Source organism: Rhinoderma darwinii, chromosome 8, assembly GCF_050947455.1.
Source record: "Rhinoderma darwinii isolate aRhiDar2 chromosome 8, aRhiDar2.hap1, whole genome shotgun sequence".
NCBI classification, from domain to species: domain Eukaryota; kingdom Metazoa; phylum Chordata; class Amphibia; order Anura; family Rhinodermatidae; genus Rhinoderma; species Rhinoderma darwinii.
Window position 1 is genome coordinate 18,180,257 of NC_134694.1, and position 17,762 is coordinate 18,198,018.

General features: G+C 42.7%; 1 protein-coding gene across 8 annotated transcripts in view; it reads right to left on the reverse strand.

The window, feature by feature from the left end:
* The window catches only part of HUWE1 (HECT, UBA and WWE domain containing E3 ubiquitin protein ligase 1), an 81,266-nt gene that overhangs the window by 61,904 nt on the left and 1,600 nt on the right, over positions 1 to 17,762 (reverse strand). For all 8 annotated transcript variants that reach the window (XM_075835391.1, XM_075835390.1, XM_075835386.1 and 5 more), the window contains exons 2-3: positions 3,790 to 3,928; positions 251 to 320 (exon numbers count right to left, since the gene is read on the reverse strand). In XM_075835391.1, the coding sequence (XP_075691506.1) occupies positions 251 to 295 (45 nt within the window). In that variant the 5' untranslated portion in view covers positions 296 to 320; positions 3,790 to 3,928. The remainder of the gene's footprint in view (positions 1 to 250; positions 321 to 3,789; positions 3,929 to 17,762) is intronic.

Genomic DNA, 17,762 nt, shown 5'->3' on the forward strand with positions numbered 1-17,762 from the left:
AGGGAGTTAGTTATTATACACAAAGAACGGCACCCTGAACTTCTGTGGTGCCTCCCGGTCAATGCGGCAAAGAGTCTGCAAAATTAACATACAGCGCACGCTATTACACTGTGCCCAAGACAAGAGATTGAATGGCTGTTCTGGCAGTGTTGAGCTTCAGCTAGTATGAGAATCTTCTACATGCTCTTATTAAAGGACAGTCAGATGACCGTGATTGCATTGTTTGTTAATAAAGCATAACAATACTCACTGCCTCTGTTGGCGTCTTCTTCAGCTTCGTCCTGTCCACCTTCATCTTCAGAGTTAATTGATTCTATAAACTAGAATGGAGTCACATCAATTTGAGCATTATCAATAATTCTACATAGAGTCTCTAAAACATGTATTCAGACATATTGCGGCTATTGCCTCAAATTACAAAATTGCGACAAAAATGCCCTATGAACGTGTTAATACACCCTAAAGATCTAGCAGACCAAAAGTTGAGCTTGGGAAACTTAAGGCATTGTGGGAGAATTTATTAAACGTATGCCGCATTTGCCCCACTCATACTTTAATTAAAGGGTCCTGACAAAATTACTAGTTTACACCAGAAAGGGGAGTAAATTATAGAGCAAATCTACTCCAGTTGATATCTAGTGCAGGTTTGACTTTGACGTACAGATGTCGAGATGTGACTATTTAATAACAGGCGTATGCCACTTAATAAATCAGGCACATCTTACTTCAGCGCTGTTTAGATTAGGACTAGCATATAAAAATGCCAGTCTTATTGAATTCGTCCCATTGTACTCAATCCAATGGTCAACTTATTTTTGTCGGCACTATTCCTTGTTTTGTTTTTTTTACCTTCAAAACACCTTTGGGTCCATTGTGTGTAAAAAGAAAGTTTGATTACAATATCAATCACCGGGATTAAAAACACTATAAAAATAAAAGCTGCAATTATCTGAACCCCAACAATAGGCTGCACTACCACCCCCTTTTAACAGTTTGATTTAACGAACAAGTTTGCAGACATTGGGCATTATTGTTCAGTGGGTGACAGATGCATCCCTGTATTGAAGCACCCAGAAGAACCAATATTGACTATTTCAATCTATCAGAACCACGGACAGCAACACAACTGTTTATCAATTAGAGGCTGTGAGAATCGAAAATCTCTTTGACCGAAAGCCAGATGGATAGCTTACTAGCCACTGCACCACTGAGTGCAGCACTAATGCTTTTCCTGCTAGTTGCCCACGTTCCCCTCTAATCGGTCCTGTTTGTTTCAGTGACCTGTATAAGTAGACCCAAGTGTGTGGTCCGGAGAACTCAGTGTCTATGACAGAGATTTACTGAGCGGTCGCCCACTTGACAGTCTACTCTTACAAGGCACCAAAACGAACGTGATACTTTGCGGGGGAACCGCGGCCTGCAGGAAAAGACCAGCGCTGCACCCGCTCTGCAGCGGCTGCTAAGCTATCCAGCTGGTATTGTGTCAGAACACGTGACAGGTCCTCTTTAAGCTCGTCATACATTATGGGTTTCAGGCAGCCGTGTTATGAGGGATTTGTCTTTTCCTGGCTTGTGTGTAAGTGTATGTTCACACGCTGAAGTAAAAACAGCTGTGAAATATGGAGCTGTTTTTAAGGAAAAACAGCCTCTGATTTTCAGCCGTTTTTAAAGCACCAAACATTTTTTGGAGCCGTTTTTCTATTGACAATGAAGAACGGCTCCAAAAACAGCTCAAGTGACATGCACTTTTCATACGGCTTCGTAAAAAAAAACGCTGCATCTGACCAAAACACAGATTTTCCTATTTAAACCAATGGGTAGATGTTTGGAGGCGTTCAGCTTCCGTTTTGAGACGCTTTCTGCATACTGCGTTGTGAACATACCCCAAAGGTGAAACAACAAATTGCAGATCAATCTGTGCCTTGATCTGTGGCCTGATCTGGGCTCCTATTGATAAGATGCAGACCTGTTTGTCACGAAGGATCTTCCAACGATAGCTACCAACAACGACCGAAAAAAATAAAATAAACTTTTCTACAGATATCTGCTCAGTCATGTCAGGAAAATGTGCCAGAAGTCAGCAGAAAATGTTCTAAATCAGCCTTTTCGCCCATCCAAACCAAACAGTGTACGGCCACTTTGAAGGGATGTTCTATGATTTTTACATTTATGACCTATCAATGAGTGATCAGTAAGGGCCCCCCACCAATTAGCAGAATTAGGGGGCAACAGAGCTCACAGGAGCATCCCAGTGCACGCCCTGCACTACGGACTAGAGTTGTCACAATACCAGAATTTGGACTTCGATACCGATACTTTGTGTAGTATTGCGATTTGCGATACCAAAACAATACTTTGCCAACAGTAATAAAAAATATGTAAGTTCTTCCATTTCCTGATGTGAGGCACAAGGTGTGGAATTTTGTGCCTCATTAATATTTCCTCAATTATAATGGTCAACATTGGATTTGTGTAAGGTACATGATGGGGTAATTACTATTAATGTGAGGCACATGGAGGTTAAAGTCATCACACCTCATGCCTTACATTAGCAAGTGAAGTTTTTTTTTTTATAGCGTACACATCATAAATGACAAAAAATTTGTTGTGCAGGTTATTACGGCCGCGCCAATAGAGAATGTGTATATTTTATGTATTGAGACTTATTTTAATGTTTATTGTAAAAAGTGTATTTTTTTTATTTAATATCACATTATGTTTTTACTTTATTTTTAAACTTTAAAACACACGAGTGCTTCAGCTGCTTCGTTCTAGCGATTGGTGGGGGTCTCAGTGCTCGGACCTCCACCAATCCAAACTTCTGACATGTCTCTATGACATGTCAGAAGTTTGTCGAACGTTCAGCTACACTTTAATGTACTGGCATACATCTATATGCGGATAGTACACAGGCAGTTGTTAGGACAGACCTAAGTATGCCCTAACAGGAAATATGCTAAGAGCCCTGGGGACCTTCAATGGAGCCTGGGCACGCTGCCCATATATGGTATGTCCCTCAATCGCATCACAGGGACTCCCTTTGATGCGATCCAAGGGGCATCTCCCCTTCTCATTTTTCCCTTGAATGCTGAAGTCAGCTTTGATCAGGGGAATAGCGGCAGAGATGAGAGGTTTCTCTGATCTCCTCCCTTAGAGAGGGGCTACGGCTGTGTAATACAGTCATTGCCCTGCTCCTAACAAGTACATGCGCGGTCAGCATGAGGGGATGCGGCCAGCGCTACACTAATGACAGAACACGGGGGTGTTTTGAGGTGCCCCCGCCATGTTCCGTCTTCAGTGCCGCCGCTCATTAGTGCGGCGCTGGCCGCATCACCTCATGCTGACCGCGCACACACTTGTCAGGACTCAGGAGAGGCACAATGGCTGTATTACACAGCCCCGCTCTCTCACATTCATGTGTTACAATGCAAAGCTGTGCGGCGGCACAGCTTAGTATCAAAATACATGAATTAACGGTATCGAACCGTTTGAGGTTGCACGGCATCGAAACAGTATCGAAGTTAAGATGCATCGTGCATCCCTACTAGACACTGCGATGTCTAGGCGTTTGCAGCCACGTCTGGTACTTCAGCTCAGCAAATTGAAATGAACGGGGCTTAGCTACAGTACTAGACATGGGTCAATGTGTCTGTACTGCATTGAGGGCATGCAGTTTATCGTGGGGTTCCGGGGTTAGGATCTACACGCTCTAGGCATTTAAAATTACTATTCTCCACCATCATACAATACCCCGCCTGATTATAGGAATAAATGGTCTTTTCAACTTACTCTAGCTGGAACCAGCAGGGCACGTAAAAAGGAGCAGAAAACTGCATTTGAGACAGTCTGTTGCAAGACCGCAAGTGTCGTCCAGAAATTCAAGGAACCAGGAACTCAATGGGAGGAGATACTCAGAACGCAGTGCCAACTAGAAAAAAAAAACAAAAAAAAAAAACAAGAAAATTATTACACCCATCCAGACAACCAAATTTTTCCTCACACTTGTAGAACTAGGGATAGTCAGGCGATCAAAGCTGCAATTAAAAAAGGGATCGTCCAGTTTCAGCAAATTTGTTATTTTTTGTATAATTAATACAATTTTCCAATATACTTTCTGTATTAATTTCTCACGGTTTTCAAGATCGGCTTGTTATTCAGTAGGAACATTCATTGTTTACTTCCAGTGGATACAATTCTGTCCATGGTCATGTGATGGACACAGGTGCACGGCTTGTTACATTATGTGTATCAGAGCGGTGTCTTCTAACGAGCCGTGCACTCGTGTCCATCACATGACCAGAATTGTATCCACTGGAAGCAAACAATGAATGCTCCTACTTGAACAAGCAGAGATCTTTAAAACCGTGAGAAATGAATACAGAAAGTATATTGAAAAATGTAGAACTTAAATCATATAAAAAAACAAAAACCACAACATTTGTTGAAACCAGACAACCTCTTTAAATTTATCCATTTCTAGGAACAATTGGGCCTTGCTCAAAAAGACCCATTAAAGTCGATGGGTTCCGTTGGCCGCCAATTGTACTTTTTACACAACGGATCGGGCGCTTCCGATATTTTCGTTCTGCTCTTCTGACAGCAGAACAGAAACAGCGCTTGTGTTTACCCAGCCTCACCAAAGTGCTAGATAAAAAGTTATTCCTAGGCAGCCATGTGAAAAGATTTGCAAGCTTGCTTTGCTTACACAGGTATTAACAAGTAGGAATTAGTAATGAAGACACACCGTAGGACAGGTCACCAATTCGACAGGGCCCAAATTTTCAGTAAATCTCATTCAATCCAGTAGAGTGAAAATATATCCACTGCTACTCTCCTAGTGAGGTTACAAGGCCCACACATCAGAGCTTGTCTGGTAACTTGCACTGTGATAAGTGTAGTCTTCACACCAGGGAACACACAGTAATCCGATGGAGGAAAAACGATAAGTCCCACTGCATTGTAGGTGCTCAGCTAAGCTGTTAGGGGGGCTTGTCAGACAATCTTTTTGACTGTTTCCAATACAGTCACCAGCACAATTATGAATGCAGCTCTAGATGATAGATTAGGGTTCATAAAACTGCAATGAATCATAGGGTAGCTCAAGTTTTTATGTACATTACATATAAAAACTATGAAAACAGGATTGAAAGGTGAACAGAAACGTTAAAATCCAGTAAGGGAGTCACGAGACACAATCAGTATGGAGCGAGAACGGCACGAAATCAGGAAACGGTTATACCAATAGAAAAACCCTGAACAAGAACATAGGCTTTGAAAGGAAAACAATGGGCCCAAATGCTGAATGAGGAGATGAATCATAACTGGTGTAATAGAAAAGTGGAGTGTTCGCCCCTAGAAACCAGAGTTTATTTTCCAAAGTTCTTCTGAAAAATAAAATATGGATTCTGATTGGTTGCTTTAGGACAACTATTCCACTGATAAATTGCCTCCAATGTGACCATAAACAAACACTTAAAAGGGGTTTTCCAAGCTTATGGGGGGGGGGGGGAAAAAAAAAGTACCTATACTTTTCTGAATGGTCACCAGATGATGCCACAATAGTTCTTCCGGAATTATTTTTCATTATGTTGCCCTGCTCTGTGCAGCACAGTTTTATTTTGCTAGAGCTTGCTGTGGGCGGGATTACCTTGTAAAAGTAGCCCAGTTCTGTTGCTTCCCAGCATGTGAAACACAATCCCTCCAGAGACTGGGAGAAGTAGATAAGAGGCATGTGATGTCCTATACTACAGGGAGGGGGATGAGAGGACAGAAGCATGTGTTCATGGTACAGTATGTCATACAAGGAGAAGATAAACACCAGGAGTATAGTCGTGTGACACTGGCTTATGGAGACATTTTCTCTACGAACTGTACATTAGTGAAATCTTCTTGAGGTCACACCATCTGCACAAAATTTCTTAAGACCGAAAAAAGGCTTTAAAAGGTGTCTTCCACTTTCTGACAACTCATTACCTATCCACCGGATAGGTAATCAGTATATGATCTGTGCGTGTCCGTTACCCGGACCCCACACCGATCCGCCACTCTGGCTGCCTCTGTGCACTGGATGTTTGGACCGGTATACAGTAGTTGGAGCCGGAAGCAGAAGGTTCCGACCACTGCATAGCGGCCATATGGCAGAGCTGCAGCTCTGCCGCTATTCTTTGACTAAAGCCATCTGCTTCCAGCAATATCGTCCGGTGCCCGGAGGCAGCCGGAGTGGCGGTTCGTTGCGGGCCCAGGTGTCGGATGCGCACCTTTCATATACTGAGGTCATCAGTTGTCAGAACGTGGAAAACCCTTTAACCTTGTAGAAAACCCCCGTTTAAACAGCATATGGCAAAAACCATCAACATCTTAAACTAGTTACAATTCCTGATTGCTGTGAGTTAGGCCCCATGCACACGACCGTGCCCGCAATCACGGCCCGCGATTGTGGGCACGGCCGGCCGCCAGCTCACAGCACGGCCCACAAAATGCAAAAGTACGGACATATTCCATAATTCCCGGAACATTTCCACGGCACGGACACCCTTCCGTAGTGCTACGGAAAGGTGTCCGCGTTCAATGAAAGTGAATGGGTCCATTTTTGCGGACCGCAATTGCGGTCCGCAAAAACGGAGGCTTTTTACGGTAGTGTGCATGGGGCCTTATAGTCGTTTAATAGGGATTATTTGACCTTTTCATTTAAAAAAAATAAAAAATAAAACCAATACAGATGCATATGGCAAAAAAAAAACAAAAACGAACATACAATATTTAACCCCTTAATGACCGGCCTATTTTAGACCTTAATGACCAAGCTATTTTTTACGTTTTTCAATCGTCGCATTCCAGGAGCTATAACCTTCTTATTTTTACGTCGACATAGCTGTATAAGGTCTTGTTTTTTGCAGGACTAGCTGTATTTTTTAATAGCACCATTTTTAGGTACATATTTATTGATTAACTTTTTTTTGGGGGGGGGGGGGGAATAGAAAAAAAACCTGACATTTCGCCACTTTTTTGCATCCTAAATCTACGCCGTTTACCGTGTGGTATAAATAACACAATAACTTTATTCAGCGGGTTGTTACGATTGCAACAATACCAAATTTGTATAGTTTTTGTATGTTTTACTACTTTTACACAGTAAAAACGCTTTTTTTTCAAAATTATTTGTTTTTGTGTCTCCATATTTGAAGAGCCGTAACGTTTTTATTTTTTCGCAGATGCGCATGTAGGAGGGGTTTTTTTTTGCGGGACGACTTGTAGTTTTTATTGGTACCATTTTGGAGTAGATGCGACTTTTTGATCACTTTATTATTTTTTTTACGGCGTTCACCGTGAGGGTTAAATAATGTAATAGATTTATAGTCGGGGTCGTTACGGACGCGGCGATACCAAATATGTGTAACTTTTTAACTTTATTTTGTTTTTTTAATAGTAAAGCATTTTGTAAGGGGAAAAGCTGGGTTTTTCATTTTTTTCACATTTTTTTTTAAATTAACTTTATTAAACTTTTTTTTCACTTTTACTAGTCCCACTAGGGGACTATAATATGCAATTCTCCGATCGCTATTATAATACACTGCAATACTTTTGTATTGCAGTGTATTACTGCCTGTCCGTTTAACACGGACAGGCATCTGCTAGGTCATGCCTGCGGCATGATCTAGCAGGCATTCACTCCAGGCAGCCTGGGGGCCTTTATTAGACCCCCGGCTGCCATTACAGACACAGACACTCGGCGATCGTATCGCCGGGTGTCGGTGGGAGAGAGAGGGAGCTCCCTCCCTCTCTCCAAAACCACTCAGATGCGGTGCTCGCTATTGAGCACCGCATCCGAGGGGTTAAACGTGTGAGATCGATACTAATATCGATCTCACACGGCAGAGCAGGGACGCTCCAAGCCCTCAGCTGCCTCTAGCAGCTGAGAGCAGGGAGATTTGACAGCTCCCTGCTCTGTTTACTTATTCCGATGCCGCGACGTAAAAAGTCTATGCCATCGGAATAAGGCCCGTTAGTGACAGACGTAGAAACACGATGGGTCGGTCACTAACGGGTTAAAATCCCCTGCTGTTCCTATGTGGACGGTTCTGTGGTCTTGGTTTACTTGGCTGCATCAGTGATGTGCCATCTACATGGACATCAGCAATGGACTTAGCTGGTCACGTAAACGAAGACTGGCAGGAGAGCAAGTAACCTCCCAGGAAATGTAAGAGTCGAGTTTGTACCTTTTTTTGTGATTTGCAGCTTATACTGGGGCTTTCTAAAAAAGGTCAGAAAATCCCTTTAAGGCTATGTTCAAACGGAGTATTTTGCCGAGTTTTTGACGCGGAAACCACGTCGCAAAACTCGGCAAAAACGGCCCGAAAACGCCTCCCATTGATTTCAATGGGAGGCGTCGGCGTCTTTTTCCCGCGAGCAGTAAAACTGCCTCACGGGAAAAAGAAGCGACATGCCCTATCTTCGGGCGCTTCCGCCTCTGACCTCCCATTGACTTCAATGGGAGGCAGAGAAAGCGTATTTCGCGCTGTTTTATGCCCGCGGCGCTCAATGGCCGCGGGCGAAAAACGGCGCGCAGGGAGAGGAAAATCTGCCTCAAAGTTCCAAATGGAATTTTGAGGCAGATATTCCTTCCCCAAAATACTCCGTGTGAACATAGCTTAAGGCCCTGTGTGAGTTTTTTTGACAAGTTTTTTGACGCGGAAACCGCGCCGCAAAACTCCTCAAAAACCTGTCCGAAAATGCCTCCCATTGATTTCAATGGGAGTTGGACGAGTTTTTTTACCGCAAGTAAAAAAAACGCATTGCGGTAAAAAGAAGCGTCATGACGGTTTCCGCCTCCAAAACCCCATTTCAAACAGTCAGAAAGAGGAAAAAAAACGCCTCGAGGAGTGTTTTGACGAGTTTTTGTCAAACCACTGTGCAAAAACCGTCTGGAGCAGTTTTTGCAGGAGGAATTTTCCGTCTGCAAAAAAACTCTGTGTGAACATAGCGTAAGAACCAGTTATGTATATTTCGGAAAACTGCCAGGATTGTCAGACATTGTAGCCATTGTAAGACTTTATCAATGTTGACTTTTAGGCCTGATTTACACGAGCGTGTGCATTTTGCGCCCGCAAAAAACGCTGCGTTTTGCGTGCGCAAAAGGCCCTTCGCTGCGTGTGTCATCAGTGTATGATGCGCGGCTGCGTGATTTTCTCGCAGCTGCCATCATTTTGACACTCCGTTTGGATGTTCGTAAACAGAAAAGCACGTGGTGCTTTTCTGTTTACATTCAGAGTTTGACAGCTGTTGCGAACCACGCAGTTCGCAATGAAGTGCTTCCGTGCGACCTGCGTGGTTTTCACACACCCATTGACTTCAATGGGTGCGTGATGCACGAAAAACGCTGAAATTTAGAACATGTCGTGAGTTTTACGCAGCGCACTCACGCTGTGCAAAACCCACGGACTGTCTGCACTGCCCCATAGAGTAATATAGGTGCGTACGACACGCGTGAAAAGCACGCGCGTATATTACGCTCGTGTAAATGATGCCTAACAGATACATTTAGAGATTCGCTCCTCGTGTATACATTTTGTATTACCGGCGGTGTAATGGTGTTTTGCAGACACTATTGAGAAGAGTCTAGGGACCGGTCACTTCATGAGCTCCACTACATTAATAGCCTTTTTCTGGCACCATTTCAGTCTTAATAGTCTTGTATCACATTCCTTTACTAATGAATTACAAAGTCGGTAGAAAATGCTGCGACAGACTCTTACTCGTCTTGCTAACGTGCACCTGAACAAACAATTATTTTGGCACCAAACAAGTTGAAACAAGCACAAGAGGCAAATCCTCAGTGGTCGGGAACCTGCTGCTCTGCAGGTGTTGTGAAAATACAAGTCTTTCAGCTGACTGGGCATCCTGGGAGTTGTAGTTTTACAACAGCTGGAGAGCCGCAAACGACCGTATTATTCCGTCCCTTAGTTACATTGTCAACACCATCTGTCTTCATACGTGTGCTTGCTTCAAGTGAGAAAACTCAGATACTGATTTGAACACTCACGACAAGTAGGAATCTGACAAACGCAAGAACGTGACTACTGCATTTCTTTATGCAAAAAAAATTGAAAACACGACAGCAGCGAGATAGTAGGAGGCTTTTGTCAGACACCTCAGGACATTTATAGCTTGTAATAACTTTTGCAGCATTAAAATTAGGCAGAAATGAACACGCTCCTGGCACATGCACCCCCAGCATTATAATATATTATAGGACGATATGCCAATTATCGCACTGCAGTCACACAGCTAACATGGCTGCACCAGTATCCACAATAGTCATGATGCCCCAGACACTGGACGGATCTGTACACCTGACAATACTTTGTACTGAACTTAGAAATGGTCCACATGTCGGAAACAATCTCAGGTTAAGTAGCCAGTGAACCTCAAACTAGTTTGCTAGGAACTAAGTTTTTAGCTAGTTTCACTTATGCAGGTTATGGGGGGGGGGGGGGGGGTTACTAAAGAAAGAAGTAGATCCAAAAGGAAGGAAAAAAGTAGGAAGATATACACTTCTCTTCAGTATTTTCTGCAGTTTTTAGTAAAAAACAAAACTGCATGTGTGAACACAGCTTGTGGAGTTGTTATCTTGGGCTGGGTTCACATTGCATTGCTCTTTCCGTTGTTCTGCTCAGTCAGAGGTACAGAACGGAAAAACTAGAAATGCCGATTCCGTTGCACAGTGGTACCCATTGACTTTAATGGGTTCCGTCGGGATGTCAGTGGCTTTAACGGAAACAATGAAAAAGTCATATGGTGTTTTGGCGCATGGCACCATATAACGGACAGTCTCCTCTAAAAGCGGTGCTCCTAGGGGAGAACAGCTCCGCAACACGGCTTCTGACGGAACATGCCACTATTTTATTTACTGCGGGATTCAAAAACAAAAACAACTCTCCATGCCTCTGCTGCATTGAAAAAATAAATAAATTATATATATATATATATATACACACGAAAGTAGTCAGGCCCCATAGACTTCTATAATTGTATCTATACAAATCAGAGCGATTGTGTATGAGGTCTAACACAATGATCCTGTGCAGAAAACTTCCAACATGCTCCATAATATCAATACTGAGAGATGCCTCAAGCCATGATAAACACCTTTAGGGCTCATACTCACAGACGTATGTTGGATCCTTGTTGTACGGATGTGTGAGGGCACCTAAAGAAATTCTGGACCATCATACAATGGCACACAGTGCCTACAGCTCCATAATACAGAATCACAGGGACCATGTGCCAGCGTACATGCTCTGCCTTGTAACTAATTAAAAAGCATCTCCATATTTTATTGAGGAAAGGACTATGATTATTTTATAGCAGACACTACACACCCATGTGACAAAGCTTCAAAGCAACAAGTATTAACACTTTCAGTCCAGACACTACAGCCTAGTGACACCCAAGGGCCCTCTTCTCCAATAATACCTTGTCAGGGGTATTGTAAGCAACCATGCTTCATGTTACAGACCCGACCATATGATCACGAGCGCATCGCTATCCATAGTGCACATTAAGTACTCACCAGCTTGTGGAAAAGACTTACAGCAATAGACCTCAGAGTTAGGGAGATATGTTGGATTTTTCTGCCATTTCCTTACTTAAAATAGTCGGTGTAAGGCCGTATGATGGTTCATATACGCAAAATCATTTACTTTGCCCTTTTTCTGCAGATATATATTTATGGGCATAATGTCTGGCAATAATGGACAATTGCGATTGTCGAATTTCTGATCCATTGTGTTGATATTCCTAGAAAAATGTCTGTGTCGACCATATGCAGTCGGCCTTCTATCGGAAACAGTTCTAGGACGATTTCTAAATCCTATTGACTGCAGTAAAACATCAGGCCACTCTGGTAAATTGCTACAGCAACTAGACCGACAAATTGGTAAATAAAGTATACTGACAGTCTCTGTCCCACTGTGCTGTTATAAGCAATCTATTGCTCCATTTTATCAGCCATTTCAGGCTGGTAAGGGGTGGACTATAGGGTACTTCAATGGAATAAATGACGAGAACCAGAAAAATGTCTTCCCTCATCATCATGACTCACGTATGTCCTGTACATAGAAAAAAAACTAAAAATGCTTTTCGAATAAGCTGAAGACTTTAGGTTTAGTGGCTGTTGGCATTAGATTGGGCATATTCACGGATGCGCAAATATTTTAATTTCAGATTAAACATTAATTTAAAGGGATTGTCCAGTCCCTAAAAGTTGATGGCTTATCAGCAGGATAGGCCATCAATAGCTGAAGGGTCAGGGTCCGACTCCTGGGACCCTGCCGATCAGCTGTTTTATATGGGGTGCATTGCTCGCACGAGCGCTGATTCCCCTTTATTTCTACTTGCTCACTGTGAATTATACACATGTATGTAGTGGCGACTCACAGGTATTACAGCCTTCTTCCCTCATTGAAGTGAACAGACTAATACCTGTGAATCGCCGCTACATCAGTGTTGACGATTTACAGTGAGCAAGTGGAAATGAAGGGGAGGCAGCAATTGAACAAGCGCTGCAGCCCCTACAAAATAGCTGATTGACGGGGGTCCCGGGAGTCTGACTCAGACCCATCAGCTATTGATGGCCTATCTTGCAGATAGGCCATTCGTTTTTAGGAACTGGACAATCCATTTAAAGAGTAACTGCACTATCTTTAAACTTTTGATATGTCGGTGGTGGTTCGGACACTGTGACCCCCATAGTCACTGAAACGAGGGTGCAGAACCGCTCAGATGAGCACCCTGCACCTTCAACTGATCAGCGCTCTTCAACAGCAGTTACCAACTATGGTGCAATACCTTGCACAGCCGCTACAAGTGCAACGGCACGTGCAAAGTACGAACGAGAAGGAGAACTATGTAAACAGCTGATTAGTGGGGGTGTCGAGAGGCCGACCCCCATATATCAAATATTGATGGCCTATCCCAAGGATAGGCAATCACTTGTTAAAACCCAGATAAGCCCATTAAGGTGGGTTTAAACGGGTAGATTTTTGCCCATAATGAGCGACGAGCCCTGATAATACAAGTCAATCGGTGCACGTTTAATTGCATTTTTACACGGGCCAATGCAAACTGTACGGGGACAAACAATCCTTAATACGATCGTTCGGACCGCATACAGTTTGCATATTGTATGTCACACATTGAGTTTATACTGGGAGATGTACTGCTGGCAGCAATTATTTTATAAAAGAAGCGGTCAGTCAACAAATGAGCAGACATGTTTACACAGGCCAACAATTGGGAACAGGCGTTCGTATGAATGGTCGTTCCCCCGATCATTGGCTCACGTAAACTGTCCTTTATTGAGACAAACCCTTTAAACAGATGGAGGAATACCATTCCCTCCTTTAGAGAGATGATGAGAATGATCTTCCAATCCAACCACTTATCAGGTCAAACTCCTCCATCAAATAGAGCGGTTCTAGAGAAGAGGCATTTTGGACTCTAAAGCATACTCCAATCTACTTCAGGAGGTTTTGGGAGTGCCCATGTACACAGGATTTGTGGCAAGTTATCTCTTCTTCATGGAAAAGAAAGTTCACCTCCACGTTGTAATCTGAAGTGTATTCGATTACTGGTGGATAAAAGAGGAGATTCCAACTTTGGCCAAACTTAACCTATTGGAAAATGCCTAAACGTCTTGCCAAAGAGCAATGGTAACCCAGACTTCATTCTTTGCCCATATATAAATTGATGTAGGAGTTTGCGAGAGTAGTACTACTACGAGCACTTCTATTTCATCGTGAGTTTTCATGGGTATACTGTCCGGTTTCATCCTGCCCCTGAATGCTCGGTTGCTGGTCTGCTATATAGACTAAGGCCTAGTTCACATCTGCGTTGGAGGCACCGTCATTTACATTTAGTTACATTCCTTACAGCGTTAATATATGTATTGTTCACATCAGATCTACAACAGGGATGGACAAAATATAGTAAATGTGAGCGATTTAGGGAATTGCAGTAGCTTTCTTTAGTGATAAGTTGTTTTCATTATATTATTCATTTACTGGACATAGGGCATTATGGTTTTATAGCATGCCCGATCCTTGGCGCTTGTGAGGAGATGTCCCCCTCCACTGATGTCCCCCTTTCTAAAGCAAAAAATATGGTTGAGAAACGGAGATGACAATACTTCTGATCCATACTTTGCCTACAATGTCTCAGGTATTGAAGTGGTTCCTAGAGGGGGCACGTCTTCCTGACATTCATACTGGGACATCTATGGCCAGCTTAAAGCGATTATTTTAAAGATATCTATTTAAAAAATCAAAATAGATCCAAAATTGACTGTTTACTGCCACCACTAGGGGGCGCTAAAAGCACATGGTTTACTCATCGACCTCAAACACAACACTATACACTAAGCTCCCCCTAGTGGCAGCTGCTGACAACAGAGATGTTATTTAACCATACCAGGGAAATGGAGCCCTGAATAAGAAAAATGGATCTCCGACAGCTGTAAAGAAATAATGAAATGAATAAGCACACAAACGTGAACTTGTAAATGACACGGTACAAAAATAGTTTGTAGAAACTGAAGACAATGGTTGCCTGGTAATATTGGCAAGACATATCTCCAAACTGCTCTTCACACCCAGTCATTATCTATACAGGTCAGGCCAGATCAATCATTCCCGACTCAGTTCTGCTCCACGTAGGCCATGTAATCCCCAGCAGATTGCTTTACGGACATGTTTAGAGGTTTGTGTTTCTTCAAACGATCTTAAGGTCAATTGGTGTTACTGAAATGTGATGCAAGTGCCTATAAGAAAACAAGTTTCTATCCATCTACCAAAACATGTTTCTTAATAGTGTATAGGTTGTACTAATACCTCATACACAAGTCAGCACAATTGGATAAGTTGTGTATAGTATCAGATGTCCCTGTATACAAACGAAAAAGCAGCACGTAATGCCGATAACCAACCAGGCCGATCAGCACAGCAATAGTCACATGTATTTATATGTCTCAATGTCACATGAAACCCCAGAATTCCAAGCACACACTGACCTAAATACACAGATCATTACACCACTCAAATATCTGGGATTGCCCACTTTCTACAATCCCTTTTTATTAGAAGGGTCCCTCAAATATAAACTGATCACAGGTTGTTCCACTGCTGAGACCACCAGCGATCAGCTGTAATCTGTGAGGAACTCCGGAGAGAGTGTGTTCATTTGGCCTGCGGCACCACCACAGGGGAAATGAAGAATTACATAGTCCCCATTGAAATTAATTGATGGTCCATGTAATGCAGACGTGCCGGGTCCAACAGACAGAGATGCTCTTTGTAACTGCTCTCTGTCGAAGCTAATTGAAGGAGGTCCCGAATGTTACCACCCCCTCCATTACCTCACCTAATAAGGTTTTTGAAAATTTTTATTTATTTATTTTTCTTTAAATAAGACTACCCACTTAAAGGGCTTATATTTAAAAAAAATATAAAAAAATAACAGATCAGGAGGAAGCCAGGCTTGAAATGCAAAATTTTTTTCATAGTATGCAAAAAGAGAGAATGCTGGTTAGCTGTAATGCTTGAGCCTAGCATCAGGACATAAAAACTTGATCATTTATAAAACAAATCTGATCATTTATAAGATACAGAAATTGATGGCATTTCCTAGGGATGTCACCAATATCCAATCAGGAGCTGCGACCGTGACTACCGCTGATTATTAAAAAGGACTGTGCCCCTTTTCTAGTGTTCACTCCAGTCGATTTTTACATAGCTTGCAATAGACTATAATGGGCTGACCATGCAGGCTCTGCAAAAAGTGCCACTACCAGTATGTTACAGCAGTCAAACCCCACCGAATGGACGTTGATGGCATATACTCGCCAACTATGTGTACCATGACAACCCCTTTAAGGGCAGGCAGATGCTTCACAGATACTGGCAACATATTTACCTTTTTTCACACTGAGCAGGAACGATGGACTTCATCACTACATTTCTAGTGTTAAAATTGCTACTTGCGTAAATGTATTATTTCTCCCCTTCACATCGTGGTTCTCAGTGTCTTATCCGGCCACCGATGACCATTATTTCCTTCTCCATTTAGACCACATATATTGCAGCCAAACTCCATATATTAACTTTCCTACTGTAGTTATACCATTAACTTCAATTTCTGCAGTCAGGGGTACGAAGAGAACGGCTGGTTACCAGCCAACAGGGTAATGCTCTGACAGGTAAAGACTGAATATCCAACAAATATGGTCAATAGCCGAGACTTACAGAAGTTAGATTAAATGTTAAACTGATCGCGTGACCAAGATGAAACTAACAACACTAAACTAGTGGGTGCAACACCACCCACTAAATGCCCGCTTACCCAAACACCTGGGCCGTAAGGAAGTGCTCCAAATTAAAACATTCTTATTGGCCAAATGTTTTGCTCCACAGGACCATTCATATAGATGTACAGCTTCAAACATAGTATATGCTTATTTTTTGGCTCTTTTCTACTGAGGTCTATGGAAGTCCTTATTGTCAGGCTACAAAAAAAAAAAACGAACCGTAAGAGGTCTACCCCTGGGTTAATAAAACCAGGGCCATATTCTCAGTAAACCTCAATAAGGAGACAGTTAGAAATAGAAAAATTTCGCCAGATGAAGAAACAAGTAGCAAAGAATAAGTAGAAACATTTAAAGGGAACCTGTCAGCAGGCTTGGAGCCACTAAACCACCAGTATGCCATTATGTAGCGGACGTTTAGCGTTCCAGACGTGCCTACCTCAAGAACTGACGTTCCAGGAATAGTTAGTAGAGTAAATTATAACTTACCGGGATGAGACTGGGCGCATGTTCAGGAAAGCAAAGTGTACTATCCTCAGCTTTACGTTGGCAACGCGCATGTGCTCGAAGCCGCCAAACTCCTTATAATTTACTTTATTAACGCTTCCCGACACGGCTATTTTTGACATGGGCAAGTTTGAAACACTGAACCCAGCTGCGTTCACGGCATGCCGTGGTTTGTTGGCTCCAAACCTACTAACAACTTCACTTTAAAAGGGTGTTTTAACTTTTACAAAAAACTGTTCCAGGCTTTAAATGATTTAACATAACAAAAGGGAATAGAAATAATCAGCAGTGGTATCGTCCGCTGACATCGACAGCATAACAGTGTCGCCACGGACAGCCAATCGTTGTCCACAGCCAGGCCGTCAGTATGTACCTATCGTTACTGCGGCCAGCAATCGAAAGTGCAGTTTCATCCAAAAGGGGTATGTGTAATAAAATACATTTTATACACATACATAAAAGAAAGCAGCACAGCTCCAGTAGTGGGTGCAACTACTCCTAGGCTCAACAAGCAAAAAAAAGAGTTGAGGCAGCGCACCAAAAGTAGTAAGTGAAAAAAGAAGTACGTTTATTCACACCACAGCCTTGCGGGAGATATAGATAGAAGATTTTGATAAAGGTTGGAAACCATATAGGTTGGTAGGAAAACTATTACAGACCTAAAGTTCTCTCAGGAGAAGAAATAGGGGTCTGTATTAGACCGGATTCACACGAGCGTGTTCAGTCCGTGATATACGGACCATACGTCGGACGCATTTCCCGGACCAAACACACTGCAGGGAACCGGGCTTCTAGCATCATAGTTATCTATGACACTAGGTGTCACTGCCTCGCTGCGGGACAACCGTCCAGTAATCAGGTTTTCAGTACGGGACAGTTTTCCCGCAGCGAGGCAGGGGCA